This window comes from Giardia intestinalis, chromosome 4, assembly GCF_000002435.2.
Source record: "Giardia intestinalis strain WB C6 chromosome 4, whole genome shotgun sequence".
NCBI lineage: Eukaryota > Fornicata > Diplomonadida > Hexamitidae > Giardia > Giardia duodenalis.
This window is the reverse complement of record NC_051859.1, coordinates 1,235,195-1,257,954: the sequence shown is the minus strand read 5'-3', so window position 1 is coordinate 1,257,954 and position 22,760 is coordinate 1,235,195. Positions and strand designations below refer to the sequence as shown.

The 22,760-nt window shown below is 47.5% G+C and overlaps 13 protein-coding genes and 1 non-coding gene across 14 annotated transcripts; 5 read left to right on the top strand and 9 right to left on the bottom strand.

The window, feature by feature from the left end:
* Positions 1-78: 78 nt before the first annotated feature.
* On the top strand, positions 79-2,022 carry GL50803_0016567 (Protein phosphatase PP2A regulatory subunit A; the record flags this gene model as incomplete). The annotated part of the gene is made up of 1 exon (XM_001706552.2): positions 79-2,022. One exon carries the CDS (start codon positions 79-81, stop codon positions 2,020-2,022), a length of 1,944 nt encoding a protein of 647 aa, XP_001706604.2.
* A 51-nt stretch (positions 2,023-2,073) lies between these two features.
* GL50803_0010778 (uncharacterized protein) lies at positions 2,074-5,151 on the bottom strand (the record flags this gene model as incomplete). Its single annotated transcript, XM_001706548.1, has 1 exon — positions 2,074-5,151. One exon carries the CDS (start codon positions 5,149-5,151, stop codon positions 2,074-2,076), a length of 3,078 nt encoding a protein of 1,025 aa, XP_001706600.1.
* A 16-nt stretch (positions 5,152-5,167) lies between these two features.
* On the bottom strand, positions 5,168-5,241 carry GL50803_00t0036. The gene has a single exon. It is a non-coding gene; the product is annotated as a tRNA-Asn (tRNA).
* A 212-nt stretch (positions 5,242-5,453) lies between these two features.
* Positions 5,454-6,806, top strand: GL50803_0010775 (DNA-directed DNA polymerase; the record flags this gene model as incomplete). Its single annotated transcript, XM_001706546.1, has 1 exon — positions 5,454-6,806. The coding sequence occupies one exon, from the start codon at positions 5,454-5,456 to the stop codon at positions 6,804-6,806; it is 1,353 nt and encodes a 450-aa protein (XP_001706598.1).
* Positions 6,780-8,132, bottom strand: GL50803_0029307 (UTP-glucose-1-phosphate uridylyltransferase; the record flags this gene model as incomplete). Its single annotated transcript, XM_001706545.1, has 1 exon — positions 6,780-8,132. One exon carries the CDS (start codon positions 8,130-8,132, stop codon positions 6,780-6,782), a length of 1,353 nt encoding a protein of 450 aa, XP_001706597.1.
* A 62-nt stretch (positions 8,133-8,194) lies between these two features.
* GL50803_0010773 (uncharacterized protein) lies at positions 8,195-9,631 on the bottom strand (the record flags this gene model as incomplete). Its single annotated transcript, XM_001706544.1, has 1 exon — positions 8,195-9,631. One exon carries the CDS (start codon positions 9,629-9,631, stop codon positions 8,195-8,197), a length of 1,437 nt encoding a protein of 478 aa, XP_001706596.1.
* A 149-nt stretch (positions 9,632-9,780) lies between these two features.
* On the top strand, positions 9,781-12,618 carry GL50803_0016568 (putative Transcription factor; the record flags this gene model as incomplete). Its single annotated transcript, XM_001706542.1, has 1 exon — positions 9,781-12,618. The coding sequence occupies one exon, from the start codon at positions 9,781-9,783 to the stop codon at positions 12,616-12,618; it is 2,838 nt and encodes a 945-aa protein (XP_001706594.1).
* A 55-nt stretch (positions 12,619-12,673) lies between these two features.
* GL50803_0010766 (uncharacterized protein) lies at positions 12,674-14,059 on the bottom strand (the record flags this gene model as incomplete). Its single annotated transcript, XM_038045630.1, has 1 exon — positions 12,674-14,059. The coding sequence occupies one exon, from the start codon at positions 14,057-14,059 to the stop codon at positions 12,674-12,676; it is 1,386 nt and encodes a 461-aa protein (XP_037901989.1).
* Positions 14,060-14,126: 67 nt separating this feature from the next.
* GL50803_0010765 (DNA replication licensing factor MCM7) lies at positions 14,127-16,241 on the top strand (the record flags this gene model as incomplete). The annotated part of the gene is made up of 1 exon (XM_001706541.2): positions 14,127-16,241. The coding sequence occupies one exon, from the start codon at positions 14,127-14,129 to the stop codon at positions 16,239-16,241; it is 2,115 nt and encodes a 704-aa protein (XP_001706593.2).
* Positions 16,242-16,285: 44 nt separating this feature from the next.
* Positions 16,286-18,802, bottom strand: GL50803_0010764 (uncharacterized protein; the record flags this gene model as incomplete). The annotated part of the gene is made up of 1 exon (XM_038045629.1): positions 16,286-18,802. The coding sequence occupies one exon, from the start codon at positions 18,800-18,802 to the stop codon at positions 16,286-16,288; it is 2,517 nt and encodes an 838-aa protein (XP_037901988.1).
* Positions 18,803-18,831: 29 nt separating this feature from the next.
* On the top strand, positions 18,832-20,298 carry GL50803_0010762 (uncharacterized protein; the record flags this gene model as incomplete). Its single annotated transcript, XM_001706539.1, has 1 exon — positions 18,832-20,298. The coding sequence occupies one exon, from the start codon at positions 18,832-18,834 to the stop codon at positions 20,296-20,298; it is 1,467 nt and encodes a 488-aa protein (XP_001706591.1).
* Positions 20,299-20,303: 5 nt separating this feature from the next.
* GL50803_0015280 (tRNA (Guanine-1)-methyltransferase) lies at positions 20,304-21,008 on the bottom strand (the record flags this gene model as incomplete). The annotated part of the gene is made up of 1 exon (XM_001706538.2): positions 20,304-21,008. The coding sequence occupies one exon, from the start codon at positions 21,006-21,008 to the stop codon at positions 20,304-20,306; it is 705 nt and encodes a 234-aa protein (XP_001706590.2).
* Position 21,009: 1 nt separating this feature from the next.
* On the bottom strand, positions 21,010-21,405 carry GL50803_0010760 (uncharacterized protein; the record flags this gene model as incomplete). Its single annotated transcript, XM_001706537.1, has 1 exon — positions 21,010-21,405. The coding sequence occupies one exon, from the start codon at positions 21,403-21,405 to the stop codon at positions 21,010-21,012; it is 396 nt and encodes a 131-aa protein (XP_001706589.1).
* A 20-nt stretch (positions 21,406-21,425) lies between these two features.
* Positions 21,426-22,757, bottom strand: GL50803_0010758 (uncharacterized protein; the record flags this gene model as incomplete). Its single annotated transcript, XM_038045628.1, has 1 exon — positions 21,426-22,757. One exon carries the CDS (start codon positions 22,755-22,757, stop codon positions 21,426-21,428), a length of 1,332 nt encoding a protein of 443 aa, XP_037901987.1.
* Positions 22,758-22,760: the final 3 nt, after the last annotated feature.

Sequence of the window (22,760 nt, the reverse complement as noted above, 5' to 3'; positions counted from 1 at the left end):
TGTTAGGATTTGTTTGCAATTTCAATGTGTAAACCGCATGGTTTATATTCAATTGACAGTGTTCGCCGAACCGAGAAAATGGCGTCATCTGTTGGCCTGTCGTTCGATCCCATCGCCTTTTTTGCCACTGAGCTTGCCGTTCTGAACTTGGATGTGCGCGTTGCTGCCATGCAGAACGTCGTTATACTCGCCCGTGCTATCGGACCAGAAGATACGCTAAAGCGCCTCTTACCCTTTCTGACAAACATTATTCCGGAAACCTCTGAAGAGGTGCTCGTTGCGTTGGCTAAGCGAATTGCAGAAGTGGTACGCCTGTCATCGGCGACGCAGACTCTCGATCCTACCGCAGTTCAGCTCTTCATCAACTGCTTTACAGAGCTTTCGGCGTTTACAGCTCCTCATATTCACAATGCACTGAGCATATCCATCGAGCACTTCTTGAGTTACTACACGGGGGATATGGCTCCAATTATCACACACATTCTATCAACTCTGGCAATTTCCCAGTACTCGCCACAGAGAGAGTTCTCGGTTATGTCGATCCCCTACCTCTATCAGTACATTAAGAAGTCCAATATGGCTAACGCGGGCCAAGTCTTGAATCATGTCCTGACCATCTTCTCTGACAGGGTGCAGGATGCTGATTCCGTAGTTCGTCGGGTTGGTGCCCACTCCCTCAGGAAGTTTATCGAACTGACAATTGAGCAGAAGGAGAGTGATGAGCATATACAAAAGCTGTCATTTTTGTTCAGATGCTATGAGCGTCTCGCCCTCGACGCCATTGACCATGTGCGTGCAGTCAATGTCATCAATGGACTTCTCCTCCTCAAGCTGGCGGTCCTAATTAAGGGGCAGTCCTCAACAAACCAGTCTCTTCAAAAGGAGGCCCGAGACCTCAAGGAAGTGTTGCCCGCTTTGATAAAGACGGTGTCCCGTGCCACCACCGATCGTCACTGGCTGGTACGTAAAAATACGGCAGAAATCATGCCGCTCTTTTTTGCACAGATGCATAAAAAGCTGGATACTTCCGACTGCGCAGTCATGTATCGTCTATTATCCGAAGACAATGAGCCAGAGATCCGGGCTCTCACCCTGAGTCTCGCTCCTAGCGTAATACCTTATTTGGATGCGTCTTCTCTCCAGAAATCTATGCTGCCAGCCCTAGCCCAGCGCATTACAGACTCAGACACAGCGACAAGGTGCAGCCTTGCAGATCACTGTATCTACCCGGTAACAAAAGCAATCCAGGAGAAAGGTCTCCAGCCAGAGGAGCTCAAAAATCTGATGGCGACAATATGCGACATGGCGCTCAAGCTATCAATGGATGCTAACATCGATGTGCACTCTCATGCGCTAGTTGCTTTGACAGACGCGTATCTAGACTCAACTGTCGACTATCGTCTCCAGGAGGTTGCTGCTAAAATCATACACAATCATTGCAAAATGACCAACACGGAAATTCAGTGGAGAACACGGCTCACATTGATAGAATCTGTTGAGCGACTGGTACAGGTAAAGCATCCCAACATCTACAATCATATTCTAACTAATTTCCCGATCTGGCTCCAGGACACGTCTGACTTGGTCCGCGACCGCACTGCCACGCTTTTGTCGTTGATGTTTTTGGCCTACGGATTGAACAAGTTCACCAGTGATATCCTGCCACGCTTCCAACAATATATAAACTCCAATATGGCCTCTTGGCAGGACTGCTGTCTAATTGCTAAGTGCTTGGTGAGGATTTTGGGGGCCTATATTGTAGAATCTTTAGACTCCGATCCATCTACACAGACAATCATGGGTTATCTGAAAAATTCAAAGATGTGCACAGCAAAGCACACCATTTGCAAGGAGGTATTCAATCTGACACGAATCCTTGCAAAGGCGAATCAGTCCTTTTCGCAGAGAACGGGCGAATTTCTTTCCAGTCTTCTTCATACACTTGCAGGTGATGGAGACACCGAGGACAGTCGCCTAGCACGCGAAGTCGGAAACACCGTTCAAAACATGACACTTAGATAACGCAAAAACGGTATTCACAGGTAGTAAATTCTAAGTCCGTCCCGGGTTGGATCAGAAGGTCGGAAGGAGACTAATGTCCTCTGCATTTGCTATCTTCCCAGCAAACATCAGAAGCCCGTTGTTGATCTCCATGACCTTCCAGATATTCTGCCCGTCCTCCATCCAGGCAACCACGCAGCCACCTTGTGGAAGAGTTAGAATGCGAGCAACAGTCGCCTTTCCGCGCTGGAGAACAATCTTATGCTGCACTGTCACAGCCTCAGCCTCTTGCAAGGACGTATCATACCTTTCAATAGTAGCTGTACCGCCAGTAGAATCGTTTAAGAGCTCTGCATGGGTCTTCGGACCACGCCCCACAAAATAGGGCGTAGAGAACGCGATAAGCTCTATGGCTGAAGGTGTGTTGCAAACCATGTAGATAGAACCAGATATTCTAGAGGCAGCAAGAGGATAGCAAACCCCAAGGATATTAATAAGGTAATCGCTGCATGTTGAAGTGCCTATGTTTGCTGAGAGTATCACAGAATCTTGGGCCCCTCCTTTAAGCGCATCCAGACCAGTGAGAAGAGCAGGTGCATCCCCATCAATATTCTTGGGTTGAGTAGTAGGCTTAAGATACGGATTGGCCACTAGATATGGATTTGCTGCCGGTGGCAAGGGCTGGGGAGCAGAGGCTATTGCGTATGGATTTGGCGGGGCATGCCCTTGAGCTGGAGCCTGGGTATGAAGCTGCGAAGGAACAGTAGGAGCCGTAGGATAGTTTTGTACAAGAGTTTGAGATGGGAAGGAAGACGCTGGAGCTGACATATATGGATTCGAAGAGGGCATGGAGTAAATATTACCTACTGCATTGTAAGAGGTGTTATAGGCATTACTTTGCATGGATGCGTAAGGTCCAGCAGCAGGGGCATAAGCAGGAGGTGCTTGTTGGGGACTTGGCTGCGTTGATGGCTGGGCAGTAGCGAGACTTGGCTGGGGTGTCAACGGAATCGTTGGCGGGACTGCACGGGATCGAGGCTGCGTGGATTTGAAAGACCCATACGTAAGCTTCACAAGGGAAGATTGACGTGGTAAGACAAGTAGGCAATCTGTCTGGGTACAGTCCACTGAGGAAACATAGCTATGGATCAATGTGAATTTGCTTTGTGTGTAGTACCCGGGAATGAGGCATCCTTTCTCGTTTCTATTCCAGGCCAATTCAGTAAACTGAACCATATTCATGACATCAGGGAACATATCACATGCATAGAACGTCTCAGTCACGTGTCCACTCATATCTAAGTGGAACACAGCAGCGGTCAGCAGGGAGGAGTCCACCCCAAGTACTTTCCTCGAATTTTTCTGGTCGGATCCGGAGTATGCCTTCATATTACCGAGCAAATGATTGATCTGTTGCGATACTTTCTCGAACAACACGGGATAGTTGGTGCGAGTGAATGGGACCTCTGCCAATCCAGCAAGGATTATTTCCCGATTCTCCAGAAGCTCTACGTATGTTGCAGCGACCATCGGCCTATATGGAATTGGCTCTTGACCGGAATCCAAGCTTGCCAGAGCTTTTCTCATAAGGGAGGAGTTAATGTATCCCAAACTAAACATCCTCATTGGGCTTCCGTTAATGGCACTGGAGTAGATGTATTGATTCATGTAAATGGAGTCAGTGCCACTTGAGATCTGAAGGCTCTTGCAGACCAACTCGCCAATCCCTTTCGGTGTTAATTTCTTGATCTTCCGTTCTTCTCTACCCTTCTCCTTGGTGTCAGACGAAGGGGCGGGAACAGACGTCTCAAGCGGCTGCACCCCTGATTGTGCCCCAAACTCATCGTCATCCTGCGTCTCAACATGTGCTTCGAAATTACCATTATGCAACCAATCACAGAGACCGGCAGAGATCGTCATCACAGCGTCCTTGTGGCAATGAATTATCTTAGCTCCTTGCTGCACAGAGTTGTGTATGAAGATCATCATTTGCCCGTATGGCGTATACATAGCTGCCTCACTGACACCAGAGCTATTTATTTTGAGAAAAAGATCCGATGCTGTTTTTTCGCCAGAAATTGCCACAAACTCCTTGAATGCTGCAACGCCCGACGTAGATACGAAGAAGTTACGCTCATTTTGATCACTCGCGAAGAGGGGAGTAAATTGATAAGGAACGAGCCAGGACTTCATGCCAATAGTCTCTGCCTGGAAAATGATGGGTTCCTTAAGCTCAAAACGCCTGTCAGCAACGGGGTCAAGGACCTGGTGTCTGAACTCGTAGAGCTTATTGGGAAGAATGCCAAACAAAGGAATGAAGTATGGCTTCCCTGGGGGAACGTCCTGCCACTCGGTTAAAACAAGGTCTTTAACGGGCGGTATATATCCCTTGCAGAGGTTGCATGATATCTCCAGCTCGTCCTTGTCTTTCTTGGATCCCGAGAAAAGCCCCTTCTTCTTTGTTCCATCCCTCGCCACTGCTTCCGTGAAAAAGCCGGCCTCGGAAAAGAGATCTGGAGGAGGGACCATAGAGGGAGTTATGAAGAGGTTATTATTCTTAGCCTCCCTTTTCTGTTCTGCGTTGGCAGCAAGGACAGGAATGTGCGGCTTGATAATAATGCGGACTTTCGCCATAGGCTGGACCTGATGTTCTGGGACAACATATATTGGGGAGATTGTATTGGGAAGGGGGACCATGCAAGGCGGGACCTGCGTCCCGACCGTTTTCACATTGATAGAAATTGACGACGACAGAATGGGATTTTCTAGGTATTTGGTAAATGGAGAAGTTTCCCCCGCCTGTGCGTTTAAGAGAAGAGTGGGCTTACGAAGAATCATTTGCATGTGGGGTTGACTGAGTGACGTTTCGAGGTCGAGGGGTGTTGTCAGGCGACGAGGAGCAAGACGAACCTCGCACTTCAGTAAGAGCTGCCCCAGGGCCAGGGAAAAAAATATGCAGCGGCGGTCGATAGAGTACGGCTGCACGACCCTGTACGTCGGTGCGTCGGATGCCTCAGCTGTTGAGAACTGGTAGACAAAGTCGTAGTCTGGGGGAGGGTAGAGGCCCTCAATGGATGCCGTTGCGTAGATGGGGGCGCCCACGTTCGCGGTGGCCTGGCGCGACTCCTCGAGCGCAATGGTGAGGGACATTTTTAGAGCAGAAAAACGCTCCCTGGCGGGCTTGAACCGCCGACCTTGCGGTTAACAGCCGCACGCTCTAACCAGCTGAGCTAAGGAAGCGCGCGCGCGGATGCGATAGCAGAATAAGTATAATTGTGTTGCAGCAGATTGTCGTCTTCCAAGAATTGTGTGGGGTCAGCATACGTCGTACCGACAATTATCAAAGCCATGAGGCGTAGCTGCACTACCAGCTGTGTCGGGACCAAGGAGCACGTCAGAACTGGCCACTGGCGCTGGTTGGCGAAGGGGATAAATTATAACTGAAACTGTCAATGGCGCTCCCTCTGACCCTTCCTGAAAAACAGGATCGACCGGCTCTCTCTGAGAGCTACCGGACAATGCTTGCAGATCGTCTCAACCGGATTCGCAAAGCGCACCTCGTCTTCAAAGCAGCGCGCCTTTGGCCCAATTCCCGACAGATACCAAGCTTTGGGGAGCTGAACCCTGTGCACGAACACGCGTTGCAGGAAGATGTCGTCATCTTTGGAATCCTTGTTTTGAACAGCAAGCAGCGTAAGTCGGCGGTTAAAACATATCGAACACTGCTTGAGCCAACCGTCCAACCACCGGTTGCAGAGAAGCTAGTCACAGATGGAGATACGTATTACGTAGAAGACGGAGGAACAAGAATTCAGCTAGACATCAAGGCGCTTTCCGGAAGCGTGCCTGTTCCCGGAGCCGTCGCTGCCTTGCGCGGCCTGTTCGTAGCACCAGATACATTCAGCATTGAAGAGCTTCTCTACCCAGTGGAGGTCTTTGCCACTACGCCGCTACAGCCTTCTCCTGATCTCTGGACAGATAGTATGGCACAACTTGTCCTTTTTGTGGCAGGAATGGACCTTGGCTGGGAGGCTTCACACGCAGCTCGTGCTGTTCTCTTTGCAACTGCGTTGGGCACACCTCCTTTTTCCTCCGTCAAGCAAGTTGTTCTTTGTGGAGGAACCTATGCACCGGTCGATGCTGGTCCCGCTGCCGCAGCGTGTTTGGGAAACGCTTTGAGCCCAACCACCGGGTTCCTAGATCTCCAAGCCTCGTACGATCTTGTGGATACAATTTTGGCGCGAGTCGCTGCTGCGCGGCCAACAATCCTTGTTCCAGGTCAAAGTGATCCTACGCCACGACTCTGGCCTCAGGCACCGGTCCCCAGTATAGTTCTACCACGCTGCTCTCTCACGAACTCCCTTATTTCCGCCCCTTGTCCTGCAAAGCTTCTTACAAGGGATAAGCAACTTGTCTGGGTTATAGACGGGACTGTTCTCACATATCTGGCTGCACTCATTCCTGCGTCGCTCACTGTTCCTGCACTAGTTGCTACCCTTCTACAAGTAGCACATCTCTGCCCTCAGTCACCCCTCTTTTTTGATGTACAACCTCTTCAGTTAGATGCTTTTGTTCTTGATGAGCCGCCTCAGTATATAGTTGTTAGTAATCATCCACAGACTACTACTCCAGAAGCATATGCTTTAGAGTATGACTGGAAAGGTGTCCAGTGCACATGTAAGATCTTCTGCGTTCCTTCGTTCACCTCAACGGGGTCTATACTCTGTTGGGATCCTACCGGGAGGTGGTCGACGCTCAAATTGGATAATACAACGAGTTCACTGTCCCAGAGTGCAATTCTCTAGATGACTTGTGTTATCAATAGTGCACGTCCCTCGAAACTCTACATTCGGTCCGATAGTGCATTGGCTAAGAATCTTCACTGTATCAGCGCCGCGAAGTGAAGGGAGACACTGAAAAGCGGCGCAGTATGCATCCATCTTTTCGAGCGGGGCGCACAGCTCAACAGTCGGAATCGAACAACAAGCTCGAAGAACATACTCGGAATCAAGGTCGTACACGTCGGATTGAACAGTCAGCAGATCGCAGGTCTTTTTCACGGGGATGAAGCGATCACGGCTGACAAGCAACCCTTCAGACTTGAAAAATGTGATTCCTGCACCAACAGCTTGCTCAAGCTGGATGACACGCTTTCCCTCAACTACTTTAGGATTGACAATGATGTCTAGGTCGATTGGAGTTCCAGCGTCCGCAAGCCTCTTTAGTGCTTCTAAGCGGACCCAGATGCTGTTAACATTAAATGACTTAAACTTCGTAATGTCACAAAACTCGCCCATGTGTTCCTGAGGGACCTGCGCAGTTTCTAGAAGGCGTGTCGTCCCATCATAGTTGATCAGAACACCACCCTTAACGTCACGGATCGTCTTGGCTGTTTGTTCGGAAACAAAGTCGACTCCCTTAAGAGTTGCCAGGTACCCTACAATTCGCGGATCCACCACAGCACCAAGGTTGTCTCCACTGCTGATAAAGATCCACTCTACTCCTCTAGCAATAAGCTTATCGACAAGGCTCTCACTGATCAAGGACCTGAGAACGTCTCCGTGCCCCGGCGGATACCAGTACGCCTGATTGTCGGGGGTGATGTGGGTGCATGGTAGAAGGGTCTCGGCATCTAGGCGTGGAAAATGCGCCTGGTTGAAGCATGTGATGTCCACGGGCTTGTCTAGGTGAATCTGAGCGAGAGCAGCCTTTGTATCCTTTTCTGTGTTGAAAGAGTTCATCAAGAGCAGAGGCATGCTAATTCCATATTTTGTATTAATGGAAGAGACCTGCCTTACAATGATCTCCAAGAAGGACATCTGGTTCTTTACGGGAATAAGGGTCTTGGGGCCCGTGCATCCCATCGATGTCCCCAGGCCTCCGTTAAGCTTGAGGACAGCGACCTTTTGCATTGCCTTTGTCAGCGACGGCCCATCCAACTCGGGGAGGGTATCGTATGCACGGTAGCCAGAGTCCGATAGAGCTTGCACCCTACACCATTCCACAGGCGCAGGGGCCCCCTGGTGATGCCTAATGAAAAGGTCTCTTGCTCCAGCTACTTCAGTGGCCGACATATAGCCCCCAGCGGCGAGCTCCTTCAGGCGAGCGCTGAGCAGATCCTGATAGGACATTGGAATGTTTTTGACCAAGGTTTACATGAATTATAGAATGTAAATAATTATTAGTCATGTACTTACAATTGTGGCTCTAAAGCGTTAGAGTAGTGTTCAAGGGATTGCTGCGTCTTTTGAATGGCTTGCTGTAAGCGAGTAAGAACGGCTGACTGGGCATATCCATCAGCTCCACTATCTATGGCAGAGATGAATTTATCTTGCAGGCTAAGAACATCCGATAGATCGGCCGTATTATTTTCCCGATTTGATTGACCGACTTGCGACACAAGTACTAAAGTATCGGCCACTTGTGCTGCACCTCGAACAGCAGAACCGGATAAAGCGGAAACTACGGCCTGATATCCTAAGGCAGACATAGGAGAAAGCACAAACTCCTCCCTGGCCTTCGCCACGAGCTTCATCGCCGCCACCATCGGCGAAATATGGTTCTTCTGCAGGCTAGACAGAGAGCCGAGTAGTTCGCTAGACGCTTTCATAACAGCACTGATGATCCTGTTCTTGTCATAAGCCCGAGCCGCTCCCCGTTGTCCACGCAACATTGCGTCTGACATTGTCTCCAGTAGCATATCAAAGGCTTGTCCCTTTGCGTCATTGCATCTCTGAAGAAGTGCTTCGGCTATAAGCTGCTGAGAGAGGGCTTCTGGGCAACAGATGACGGTTGCTGCCAGCTTAGAGCATGAGGCAAGCAAGTCCTTGTACTCATTGTGTACAGTAACAAACTCTTCCAAGGCTGTAGAGAATTGTGGGAGGTATTTTCCAGCAGCGTGAAGAGGCAACACTTCGGTCAGCTTCTGTAGACGTGAGGTGCACAGAAGATAAGCTAGTCTTTGGTACAGGACCATACTTACGGACTCTCTGTGGCAATTTATTGCAGCAGAGCACTCCGCTGAATACTTCTCGATACTACTTTGGATTGATGTGACGTTCTCCTCAATCTCTTTAGTGGTTGCGGAAACAATCTGTATAAACCAATCTTCTTTTTCTAGAAATGTTTCTAAAACTTGCGGATTGCATTCCTCCTTAACTTCTTCACTAAAAAACTGATGGAGAGCATCTAGTTGTGCTCGTAGATCCTTGGGCGTGTTTAAGATTGAGACAACGTTCTGCCTGAGTGTCACCTGTAAATTCTCAAGCTCTGCAGCCAAAGTTGGAAGCTTTTCGGGCACCCCTGCTTGGCCGAGGTCATCAGCTAGCTCTTGCAGATATGGCGCAGCGGATTGAATGGAGCTCTTCAGTTCACCGTGCGGCTGCTGAAAGCCCAGCAGTTCTTCCTCCAAGACTGCTATCTTCTGATCCAAGGCCTCCTCAGATAGGTCTCTGAGGCCATTAGGTACTTGCTCCAAGAGAGATGCTTCGTACTTCGATAACACAACAAAGTTGGAGGTAATAAACTCCAATGAGTGTTTGATTATTGGCATGTCATCCACCCAAGCCAGGGCAGCGGCTTCATGGCGGTCGTATTCTAGCTGCTGACATATGTGAGCTAGCCCACTCATATGCTTGTCTTTTTATCCCTGGGCTAAGCTGTGTTTTTCTTGACACAGCTCACTAAGGACACAATAATTGCACATGTCTTGTTTATTGGTGAGTCTACATTGTGCACGGAGAAAAACGTCATTTCATGTGACGTGATTTATAAAACGAAATGGGAGGCTCACGGGTAACCGTTAGGGTCCGAGCAGTCTACAGCGCAGACAACCTTAGTGTTGTGGACGACAAAGGGGAGCTGATGACGGTCTTGCTGTGTGGTGTCCGGGCCCCCAAATATAACAGCAAAGACCCTGGGGCCTCGGAGGCCTATGGCTACTTCGCCAGAGAGTTTCTCCGGAAGAGGCTTGCTGGACACAGGATACATTTAGAAATCACCAAAGAGCTGCAAGCTAGCCCACGCCGTGTCCTTGCAAACGCGTTTATTTCGGGAGCACACATTAATGAACAGGTCCTCCTTGCAGGTTGGGGAACAGTGATTGACGCATATGCTAGCCAATATGTGAAAAAGTATCTTCCTCAGCTTAATGGTTCGCTTGATCTTTCTTTACTTACAGGCGAAGAGGTACTGAGCGCTGCGCGTCTTAGTGAGCAACAAGAGAACCCCAAAAGCACCGAGACTAAGCTTGTTGAAGCACAGCTGAAAGCTAGATTCATCCATCACTCTGGCATGTACTCTGGAGATGAGAATCTGAGCCTAGTCCCAGCGATGGTAGATACTTCTGCAGCTCAGTTGCTCACCCAGTACAAGGATCAGGAGCTTTCAGGCAGTGTGGAATACGTTAAGGATGCAAGCTATTTCATCGTTCTGATCCAACTGAAGGAAGCTCCGTTGACCTGTGTGAAGGTACCTTGCAAGCCATTTGGTGTTATGACCGCAGGTGAGTCTGATACGCTCAGCTCGTGTGTGCAGGAAGCATATGATACTGCCATTACTCTCTTGTCTGGCAAGACAGTTCGTGTGACTCCAATGCTTTCTAGTGGGAATTCTCTCTTATGCAAGGTGACGGTCTGTACCAGTGGAGTGGAAGATAAGGACTATGCACATGTCTTGCTCTCTAAGGGGTATGCACAGACCGTGGACTGGATGCTAGATTCAGCCAGCTCCATTAAGGAGCTCTATAACAAGGCCGAAGAACAAGCGAAGAACAAACGGCTTGGTGTATGGAAGAATACAGACCATGCAACTCAAGAAGTAATAGATAAAGAAGTCTCGGCGGGAGAGCTTAAGAAGAACAAGCAATATACAGGTATGGTGATAGATGTGCCGTCTTCTGATTCTATTGTCATCCGTCTCAATGATGGCTCTTCGTTGCGGGCATGGTTCTCCTCGCTACTCGCTCCTAAATGTGTAATTTTAAAGGACTCTTTGGAGGTTGAAGAGGCTGGGTTCAATCTTCGTGAGTATCTTCGCAAGAATTATATTGGCCACTACGTCACAGCTCACCTGGATTATCTACGCGACCCTCCAAAGTCTAGAGACAATCTTCTACCACGGCCTTACTTTTCTATATACCTACAGGACGACGGCTCAAATATAGCACTCACCTTGATTAAAAATACCGGATGCCGTGTCATACGCCACCCCGTATCGGAGACCAATAGGTCCCGTGACTACGCCTTGATGCTTGAGGCAGAGTCTGAAAGTCAGTCAGAGAAGCACCAAGAGTCCGGTGCACATACCACCAGGAGCATGCTCAAGGTGATTGATTACAGTTCCTCCACTGGGAACAGCAAGATGCAGGTTCAACACTTTGCACGTGACCACACTGGATGCTACCAGGCTGTGGTTGAGTCAGTTGTCTCTGGAAACAGGTTCCGTATCTACATGTCAAATAAACGTGGATTTATACAGGTGGTGATGATTGCTATTTCAGGCATTGTAACGCCATCAGTAAAACGTCGTGAAGCATTTAGTATGGAGGCTTTAGGATATGCTAGAAACACTCTTCTCATGAAAGACGTCAAGGTGACTTTTACGGGAGTGGTCGACCAACGCACCAATGCGCTTTTCGCTAGAGTTTCGGTCATCTGTAAGGACGGCCAGGAGAAGGACTTTGGGGAGTCCCTTCTTGAGCGCGGCCTTGGTGAGCTTGTTAAGGGGAAAGCAGCCAATGAAAGTGGACTTCCGTCGGCCTGTTTGCACACTTACACTGCCCTAGAGAGTAATGCTAGAAAGAAACGCATAGGATTGTTTAAATTTTATATAGATTATAAAGACTCGATCATACCTAATCCTGGTTCCTGGGCCTTCCCTGAAAGGTACAGCATTCATGGGTTGCAGTTTCTTGACGATGAGACTTTCGTTTTTCGCTTGAAGGACAGTGAAAGGACCACAATAACGAAAGAGATGCTTGATAAGGCTGGTACAAAGGCTCTACACGACATTTCTTCCGTGTTTGTTAAACAGATCATCATTTATCACGACACAAGCACAGACAAATATCTAAGGGCAAGGGTCGAGTCGTTGGTCTTCGACACAGATGGCAGTGAGGAGCATGTGAACAGCAATGGGGTGCAGCTCTACCTCTTGGACGTTGGTAAAAGTGTCTTTCTAAAAGACGCACAGAACCTATACGCACCCATTCCAGACGAATTACTGACTTCTAAACCAACTACTGCAACAGCTAAATTTGCCTTATTACAGCCTCTCAAGAAGGAGGCAACAGATAAGGGGCTGGCCAATCAGGAGTTTCTTGACTACGTTAGGCAGGATATAGTAGGTGTTGATCTGATCTGCTACTCGTGCGGATACGATAGAGACGGTCTCTTGAATGTCTTTTTATTTGGCGAAGACACAGAAAACATCGAGGTTGATGATCCCAGTGAGCCGCCCATTGATGTTGTAGTCTCAATTACAGGGAAAGTGATATCTAATGGGCTTGCGAAGCTCACAAGTGATGAAGATATACCACCAAATGCAGATCTATACTATGAGGTACTGACAGACATTGAAAGGGAGGCTTTTCATTCCAGAAGGGGTTTGTGGAAATAAGGCTTGGTTTGCTGCACATTCACCAAGGAAAATTACACCCATCCACCCATCATTACTAACTTGTTAGCTCAGACTCAGAGTCAGGGCTGTCAGAATGGCCGCTCTTCTCTTTTAAGTGCTCAATTGGTGCAGAAAGGACATCAAGATTGTTATGAAGATGCGCATATTGCTCGTGTGCATCTAGTGAATTGATGCGCTTGACAGAAGGCTGTCTAGGAGGGCAAAAACTTGACAGCCGACGCATGGTTTGAGGGAGGGAGTGCAATTTGGTGAACTTCAATACACATAGCTCGTGCACAATCCATGCAACTTGCAGCGAGAATGCGCTGGTGTACGTTGGGAGTCTGTCTGAGGTACTGTATAGCGCAGAAACACACTCGCAAAAGTGTCCAATTTGGTCTGCAGTGTGGTATACGTCATAGATATAGTCATAGAGCCACGATAGAATGGTGTTGGGGGATATATCGGATTGTAACGCATCTAGATAAATTTGATTTAGGTTACGTTTGGTAGGAAGTCTTTTTGTTGACAGGAAGAAGAAAGCGTGGGCGGAGGGGATGTGCACGGGCAAGTTACGCACGAGACGAAGGCTGATATAGTGCAACGCGCTACTTCGTGAGGTGGTCATGTCTGCACGGGGATCCCGCAAAGAGGCGGAGAAGAAGGACCGCATAAGTTGGTATAGCGTGTCTGTTTCACTCGATAGTTGAGGCAGTGCCGCTTCTCTTAGAGGCGTGCTGACATAGAACACAAAGTTATGGAGTGCCGATGAAGGGGATATAGGGTTTGTTGCACTAACAAATCGCTGGATATCACGATGTGACAGACTTCTCTCCCCCATCTTGATTGCAGGTTCGTGACGAGGATCTCTGGTTAGCATGTTGAATATTAAATCGGTAATAGCCTTCTTTCCTATCCAACCGAGGTCTATCACCAGAGGAACTCTGTGTCGTAGTGGCTCGCCCACTGATGCTGTCTTGATAGAATAAATATGATACTGATTGAGGATAGAGACCTGCGTGTCAGACGCCTGTCTCTCGATGAGTGCTCGGGATAGAATAATGCAAACGGATAGATTTTGAGGTAGGTCCTTGGTTAAAAACACAGCTCCAGATGCGTGCGTCTCATAGGAAGTGAAGAGGAAGGAGCGAATCTTAAGCATGAGTGAAGAGGAGTGCTCATCAATAACAAGGAGGGTCTTTGTAGGAAGTGAGAGAGCTGTTGGCAATGACTCTAAATAATCTAATACTTGTTCAGCTGACACGGGTGTAACATGAGTGTACGTTGGAAAGAGATAGGGAAGAATCTTGGGGATGTCATAGGTTGCTGGCTGGAGCAGGATGGTCACTCCTTTATCCTTTATTCTGATTTGAGCTCTGAGGTGATCGGCAAGAAGAGAAAGACTCTGGAAATAAATGGTCGTTGGAGAAAGATGCTCCATGCCTTTGTGTTGTGCTGGCAGCCAGCCGGGCTATGCAGAGTGAGTAGGCCGGATTAAAAACAATTTAATGCAGGCCGCTCGTACGCAGAACCTACACAAGGAATTTTCCAATTATAGGTATCGTGAGCACGCTGATGCTTTCCGTGAGCTCATTCGTGAACAAGCTCTCACCCCTGTTCGTGGCCAAACGACCGTAGTGCACATATACCTTAAGGACCTCCCAGTGGACCTTGCCACCTGTATCAAGCACAACTTTCCGCACTATTCAATGCTGATCAACGACGTATTGACTGAGCAGTGGATTTCATCTCTTCCAGAGGAGGAGAGAGGACAGTATACTAATCAGCCATATCGTCTTTCAAGGTGGTTCTCAGTGGAGATTGTACCCGAAAATGATATGTTAGAGCATCCACTAACGCTAAGGTCTGTTTCTGCATCCATGATTGGCCACTTAGTTGTGTTTTCAGGTATAGTGACATTCATTAGTCAGGTGGTGCCTGAATGTGAAATAGCTACATTCACCTGTGAAGTGTGTGGCTCTTCGCAATATGTTGTTGTTCCTCATGATCAATACAGCATCCCACAAAGGTGTGACTCAGAGGTTTGCCAGCAACTCAAAACGTACGAGGCACCAGTCTTAAACACTAAGCGGTCGGTGATTAATTCTCTTTACATAGCCATTATCCAGGAGCTACCGGTTGAAATACCTGATGGTGAAGTGCCTCGCACTATGACGGTGCATATTCGGAAAGAAGGAGTAGCTCTCCGTCCCGGCGAAAAGGTGAAGCTCTGGGGAACCCTTATGCCGATACCCGTCGTGGACACTATTTACCGTATCAATTCTGTTTTCTACGCAGAAGGGTGGGCGTATCTGAACGCTGCAGAGGCAATTGGGGTATCTGGTGTCGAGCAGGACAGGGCTGCCGCCCTTGCAAACACTATGGTCGAAAGTTCTCAACTTCAGCCTTCTCTAGCCACTGATCTTTCTGTCTTGCGTGAAAAGGCTATTCCTCTGCACGTGCTAATAGCTTCTTTTGCACCTCGGATCCACGGCCGCGAAGACGAGAAGTTAGCATGTCTTTGTTCCCTCGTAGGCGGCAACGAGATTGTGGTCCCTGATATGAAGGTCAGAGGAAACATTAATACCCTCTTTGTAGGCGATCCCGGATGTGCTAAAAGCGCACTCCTTAAGTTTACATGTACAATTGCAGAACGGGGAATATACGTCGCCGGTCGTGGGGCCAGTGGTGCTGGTCTGACCACTGCTGCCATCCGTATTCCGGGAACAACAGACTATAGCCTTGAGGGAGGCGCGCTTGTGATAGCTGATCAAGGTGTCTGTGCTCTCGATGAACTAGACAAACTGGAAGAAGCAGACAGAACTGCAATCTACGAAGTGATGGAGCAGGGTACCATCTCAGTAGCCAAAGCAGGTATAACAGCCACACTTAATGCGAGAGCGACCGTTGTAGCTGCCGCAAACCCTAAGTTTAGTATCTGGGACCCAAGCATCTCTGTAGCTAGCAACATTAACATCCCAGAAGCCCTTATTAGTAGATTCGATATACTTTTTGTAATCAGAGATAAAATTCACGAAGAAGAGGATATGAACTTATCATTACATGTGGCAAATTTACACAAGCATGCATATGACATGTATTCTGCCGGAGTATCTGATGCTCAATCGACAAAGATACTGACTGAGAAGGAATTGCAAGCCTACATTGCTGTTGCTAAGAACCTACGACCAGCAGTCCCACAGCATTTACTGGACACATATGTCATGACTTACATTCAAGACAGAAAGGAGAGGGAATTCATCACTCCCCGTGCACTCCTGGCGACGATCCGCATCTCCCAAGCAATAGCTAAACTACGGTTGTCGGACAGTGTCTCTGCTGATGATGTGGCAAAGGCTCGAGACTTGCTTGCTGCAGCCGAGAAGTCTGCCCATACGGGACGGCGCAAGCAACGCGTCAGACCGGGTTCTGAAATGCAAACTGCAAATCGCGTGATTACATCCATACTGGGACAGCATGTTGATGCCATCGACCACGACACACTACAGGAGCTAGCTCTTCGTGAACACATCACCGATGCTGAGTTTCAGATGGCTTTGACGCGACTCATTAATTACGGCCTGATAGTGATTACCGAAGATAACAAATACAGGCTACGCTAACCCATGTACAATACAAGAATCATTGCATCTTTTACTCAGTGATATCAATCCACTTGACAGGAATAAAATAACACCACTGAGATTGCTTTTAAAAGGCAAAGAATGATATCACCTCTACTTATATGATCCTCCTGTCTGAATGTGACAGAGCTGCACTCTGATAAAATGCCATCAAATGCATTTTTGGCTGGTGAGTTGGTAGAGCCCAAACTATGCTGCCCCCGTCGAAGGGCCTCTGTCCACCTCGTCCAGTACAACTCCGCCTTCTCCCTATCCTGTTCATAGATGAACAGCGACATCAGTGAAGCTGCCCATGGAGTCTGAACATAGTCTCCTGTACACTGTTTTAATCTTTTTATCCCATCGGGGTGCGGAAGCATCAGCACTTCCAATGTTTCAGTAATGTAATTAAGCTGTACGTTTCCTGCCCATGCGTCCGATGCAGATTTGGCATACTTCTGAAGACATATCGCTATTTCTACTGTAGATTTGTTTTCAGCCCCAATCACCAGATATTTTGCCCCTTGAAGCAATAAGTCGACTCTGGTTTGTAGCCACTGGGACGATTTTGCTAAAGCTAGAAGTTTGTCTATAAACTTTTCAGTGTAAGGGAACACGTGGCGAGCTGTGACCAAGATAGCTTCTTTAATCGCACCTTGATATAAAAGGCCAGGCCCACCAGCGCACTCCACAATAGCCTCTTTACTGTGTTCTTTCTCTGCATATAATATCATATTTTCTATTCTAGGGAATACGTTGAGACGTGCTTGGTGCGACTCACGCCTATTTTGTTTGCTTTCTTCACGCTTAACGGCTTTTTCGTAGATTCTAAACAGATCCTCTGCTAGCTCAGCACTTTTACACATTGATAAAAGCAGCAGACCGATCTCTAATTTATCAAGGGGCTTGAGCTTCGCTCGGGCGACAACTTGATGGTATACTTTAACGCCGTTTGCCACCAGATATTCACCCATCTTTACCGTCATATTCTCTTTGTGAATGTACTCTATGCACACCAGTAGCTCTTTCAGTTCATTGCTATTCATACCCTTTCCATCTTCTTGTTCTAAGTTTTCTAATATGGAAAGACAAATCCGCCTTCCCATATGCAAAAGTAGCAGTCTTTCGTCTGCAGGCCTTGATGATATGTCTTTCAATACCCTATTAATAGATGTCAGGGTGGATGCGCCTACTCCGCTACTCACCAAATCTTTAACCAGGCTATGGATGCCTCCTTCTTTACACATTAATTTCTGTAGAAGAAGCAGTGACTTATCAACAAAGCTGTCGCCAGCGGAGCCTGTGGAAACAGCTGATAAAGAAAAGGAGCCTATTCCACAGATGAGCCTTTCTAGTTGCTTGCTATGGAGTGTTGTTATTGTTGTCGTTGCTGCTGCTTCTGTAGGATCTCTGAATGCACCATTAATGGCATGCTGTGCTACTAATGCTATATGCTTTGAATTTTGCAATATGATGCCTTCAGCCAACATGTATGCCCCAAGGAAAATGTTTGATTGTGAGTCTTCTAGAATTATTTTTTCTGACACCTCATAATTGTATTTAATTAAATCGTCATACGATTGGAGATTGATGTTGTCCTTGTGATACAATGCAGAACCATAAATGCGCAAGTACAAGATCTCAACTACAGCTAGGAAGTAACTAGTATTGTAACTTTGATACTGGAGTAAACTAGCAAGCAACTCATTGTATCTACTGCATAGTAGCTGTACACAACTGGGCTCATTCCAGGAGGAAAAGAAGAGGATGCAGAAGATGTTGGCACAGAGTACCATATGCTTGCAGCAAACCAGAGAGCAGAGGTGTCCCTTTGGATGCGCCTTGTAGTCCGCAGGTATGCAAGCATTCAAGCCCGTTAATATGAGCTGGAATACGGAGTCAATAGAAGAGAGATCGCACTGCTCTAGAAGTACCTTCATCGCAATAGAATCATCAGATAAAAGAAGGTCCCAAAGCTTTGTGTGGTTGCAGAGACAATCCATATTGTTGAACATATCCACTGCTGTGCGGGCTGCAAGCTTTGCATTACCCACGTTATAATGAACACTGATAAGACGCAGCCATAAGGATACAACAGTAGGGTTCCTATGACACTCTATTTCCAAGTCAGTAACCTCTTTGGCATAATTCTTCTCTTGAGGCGAGTAAATAGACGTGACAGAGTCACCGTACGTTACTGTGTAACATCTATAGGTATCTCTATTTGCAATGGCCTCGAAGCGCTGCGTCTGACTAAGATCATATACGGCAGGCATCATCACTGGTCGTTGCCTGTGCTCACGCTTACGTTTGGGCTCCTTTACATGATGCATTTGCTCCTCTTCTTGAGCATGTTGCGGTTTAAGACGTGATGGTGCATGAAGGCGGCTAAGTTCTTTGAAAGTCTCAAGCTCAGATTCACAGAAGGCGATGGGCGTGGCAACAATCGTTTCGGCTGATGTCCTAAAGCCTCTGTCACCCCGTAGAGACCCAGGAACATAGTTAGGTGGCACTGAAAGGGAATTAAAGTCTAAGGATGGCCTATATAAGGGAACGTCCATTCCTAAATTCTAAAGTAAGGTAGCATTCGATGTCTCAAGCCTTTGTCAACGAGATATTACAGCAGTACGACACCAGCAAGGAGCAAGTAACACCGAAATCTCTGCTAACATCGACGACAAGACGACCTTCGCTTACCCGCGCGTCGTCATCTGTTCAAAGCCGAAGCAGGCAGAAACTCTCCAGCACAAGTAGCCAGCCTCGGTCACTTTCGCGTAATACGGGCACCGGCCGGACGGCTCCACGTCCGGCTGGACAAAACACAGATCAACCCTTGGCGCCATTTACTCCTATGAGCTTTACCGCAAGCTACAAATCTCTACATCCTCACCTGTATGTGCAGTCAGATCTTCCCAAAATCTCATTCAAACACAAGTACGACCTGGAGATAGTCACGAAGAAATACGAAGAAGTCACATCTAACTTGAATGAGCTGAAACAGACTATCGTCACTCTCAGAGCCCGAGAAGACGTGGCCAAAAAGGAGCTTACAGAGGCTCAGATCACAGTCGAGTCGCGAGCTATGGAGATCGCAGATTTGCTTTGTAACTTACGTCAGATTCTCCCCAATGTAGTTGACAGAGATATCGCTTCATATATGAATAAGATAGATGGATATGTGGGTGATCTGTGCTCAGACATTGCAATAAACAGGATGGCCGGAAAGTCCCAATTCCGCTTATACTCTAAAACAAATACCCTAATCCAAAATGGGCCATCTGATAACATGCGGCAATACCTGTATAGGGGTATAAATTACAATAATAGGCAAGCAGATAGAGCGACAGAGCAGATTGTCGAGCTTCTTTCTGTCATCGCAGAGCGCGAGGACAACCTTCGCACCATGAAGAGACATCTTGATCCCCTCATCGCAGAGATGGAATTCCTGGAGGCAGAAGTGGAGGAAAAAACCCATGCTCAGGCTCTACTATCAGTTGAAGAAGAGAAGGAGCGGAGCCTTAAGGAGGAACTAAGACAGGTTAAGGCCGCTTTACTGGACGCTAAGACACAGATCAATGCCCGCCTCACAGAAAAAGAGATGGGGAAAATGGCCCTTCCAGATTACCTGAACGACGGGAAGGTGATAGGATACGTGGGTGAACACTTGTCCGGAATTAGTGACAGTATAAACGTAAGCGATGCTGTTTGTCATCCTGAAATTAAGATTGCCTTCACACGACTGTATAACTATGCGCTCTCTCTGGAGCATCTGCAAGCCAAGCATGGTATACGCCCCGTGCACACCAGCACTACAAGCACCCCAGGTCTGTTTGCTACTTTTGAAAAACACCGGACAGCAAGTCTTCGTCTCAATGCACTAAACAAGGACCGATACAATGAAGCACTGGAAACAGCTCCTACAGAATTTCCATTCAATAATAGTGGTCAATCTCGATACCACGAATCCAGGGGTAGTATCGAAAATGACATTGGGTTACCAGTATATGAAACGATAATCGATCAACAGCATACAAATCAGAGAGAAAAGCTCACTTAGTAACCCTATGAGTTGCTTCTTGAATCATCAGTTGTGCTCTCTACTACCTTCAGCTTTCGCTGAGGAATGACCATTTTTGCCACTGTTTCGAAAGGTAAGCCGCAATGCAGATATGTCATAAAGGCAAAGATGTGATTGACGGATAAAACGGCACTCCCTATCAAGTTGCAATATTTGTGCAGCGGAAGCTTTGCTGTGCGTATCCCAATATTCTGTGCCTTACGAAAAGCTATCCCATTGTGTCGGTTTCGATCCACCAAACCACCGATTATGTAAGTGTCTCCTGAGTAATACGTATCAATCTCTTCTTCAGCATCTGCAGTCAAGTAAACCAACCTATGGGCACTTAATTCTCCTGTCTCAATAAGGTCTTCCAAGGATCTGGTGGTGATGTCCGCAGACCAGGACCCCTCCAGTTGGACTTTTTGAAGGAAGTCGGACAAAGAAGCTGTCGCTCCAACCACCGAAAGACGCAGAGGGCGCTCCACGTCCTTTTTGACTGAGGTGGCGTAGCAAAAAATAAGCTGCGAATTTCGAGACTTGATCTCTCCCTGCTTCATCAAGTCATCATAAGAGCAGTCAATAAGAATAGCCGGGGCGGAGTCTAAGCGAGTCCGCAATTGTTGCCTAATGTGCTTCCAGGCCCTGCCTTGCTTTTTAGGCCCGCTGGTTCCGGGAGAGAGTTCGCAAGACACAGTTGCAGAAAACATTTTAAATCCCAGCGCTCTCTTGCATGCAGCCAGCCGTGTTGGTCCGCTGGTTTTCATTGGGAGTCTCAGTAGTTGCACTTGGACGCTGATTATCAGACAATAGAAAGCTCATTATACTCGCGCTGGAAGTAGGAAATGCTATGTCCCGAATGCGAGGGTAAGATGACATGGATTGCAGAAGATCTGCTATGACCGCTGTATCGTGAGTTGCAGTGTGAATCTCAAGGGGTGGAGGTTGCTTTATTTCAAAGAGGCTCTCATCGACCTTCGCTAGGTCGTAGAGTTCACGGGCGCTGAGCTCCTTGAGACGAGCAGGGTATATGGATCCGTACGCCTTCTTGGTTCGTAGCATCTCCCTAAGCAGCTCAAGCTCCTGCTCCTCGTCTGTGGCACTCATAGTTCAATTTTTGTTTCTTGTTAAGTAATTATAGCAGTTAGTTGGTGCACCAAGGCCGAGAAATCGCCGCTTTCCAAACAAAGCAGCAAAGAAGAAAGGCCAGATATCGCTTCTTTGAACAGTAGTAAGAGGTGTTGGTGGAAAGATTTTGTCCGAATCTGTGTAATCCACGCCAAAGGAATAAATATATCGTCTAATAAGGTCACCACCAACAGGCACACGGGGGATAGTATCAAGGAGCAATCTGTCCACTTGGCTGTGTCAGTACCAAAGTCGCTCCCAGATGGATTACGAACCATTTTTGCAAAGAACAGGAAGAACCTATGGTCTGCAGTGCAAGGGATAGTTACACACTTAGTGCATCGGTTCAGAGAAAGCATATTTAGAACAACGTGCTTATGAGATTTGGGCACATATTCTAGTGAAGAGCGTGCGCTTGTATTAAAGTGGATAATTACAAAGTAATCGGAAAAGCAATAGTAGAACTTTCTATCAGGATGTTCATGCCGTAGTTTTCGAATCAGCGGCCCAAGTAGCTCTCCCTCACCAGGTGGCGCTGTCTTCGCACGTGCCTGCAGGGTATCGAGCAGAGAGAGAAGCATATATTCTGACATGTACGCACAAATCTTACTATTGCTACTACGGTCGTTTGTCATTTGCAATTGTGTTAGCTCGTCGGGTGTGAAGATTAACTTAATCCCATGTAGATTCAATACGAGCGTGATGATTGACCAGTTTAATTTAATTTGACTAATATTTTTGGGACGCAGGGTTATCAGGGAAAGGAAGTCGCAGGGAACTAAAAAATAATTATACAGTAAGAAGGTATAAACCTGAGGATCCACAGGCGAAGGTGAGCCATTGTTGAGAGGGAAGGATATCTTGTCTGCAGGGTGGAACAACGACACTAGATTGCTTTCCCGTCGCTTAAGAGGTAAATATGCCCGTCTGTGGAAAGCGTCAGAGAGAATGTGCCACCAATTTTTAGGATCCACCGTGGTGTAGAGGGACTCTGAATGTACGAAGAGAGGGGCTTTTCCATTGTATATGTATTGAAGAACGACATCAAGATTGCGAAGAGCATCAATTCTAGACCTAGATTTCTTTGCCTGCCCGTGAATTAAAATATGAGCGCTGTCTACTAGAGCAAGGATGGTTAGTAACGCTTCCCCGTTCCTTAGTGTAGTGCATATGTTGTCGTCTGTGAGGATGCATGCTGGATTGAGGCTTTGCACCCATCGTGCTAGTAGCTGCTGTTCACTGACTTGTCTGTTACAAGAGACTCTACAGGATACTTTCAGGTTTTCTACAGCAAATTTGTATTGATTAATCAACAATCTGGTGTCTGACATGTG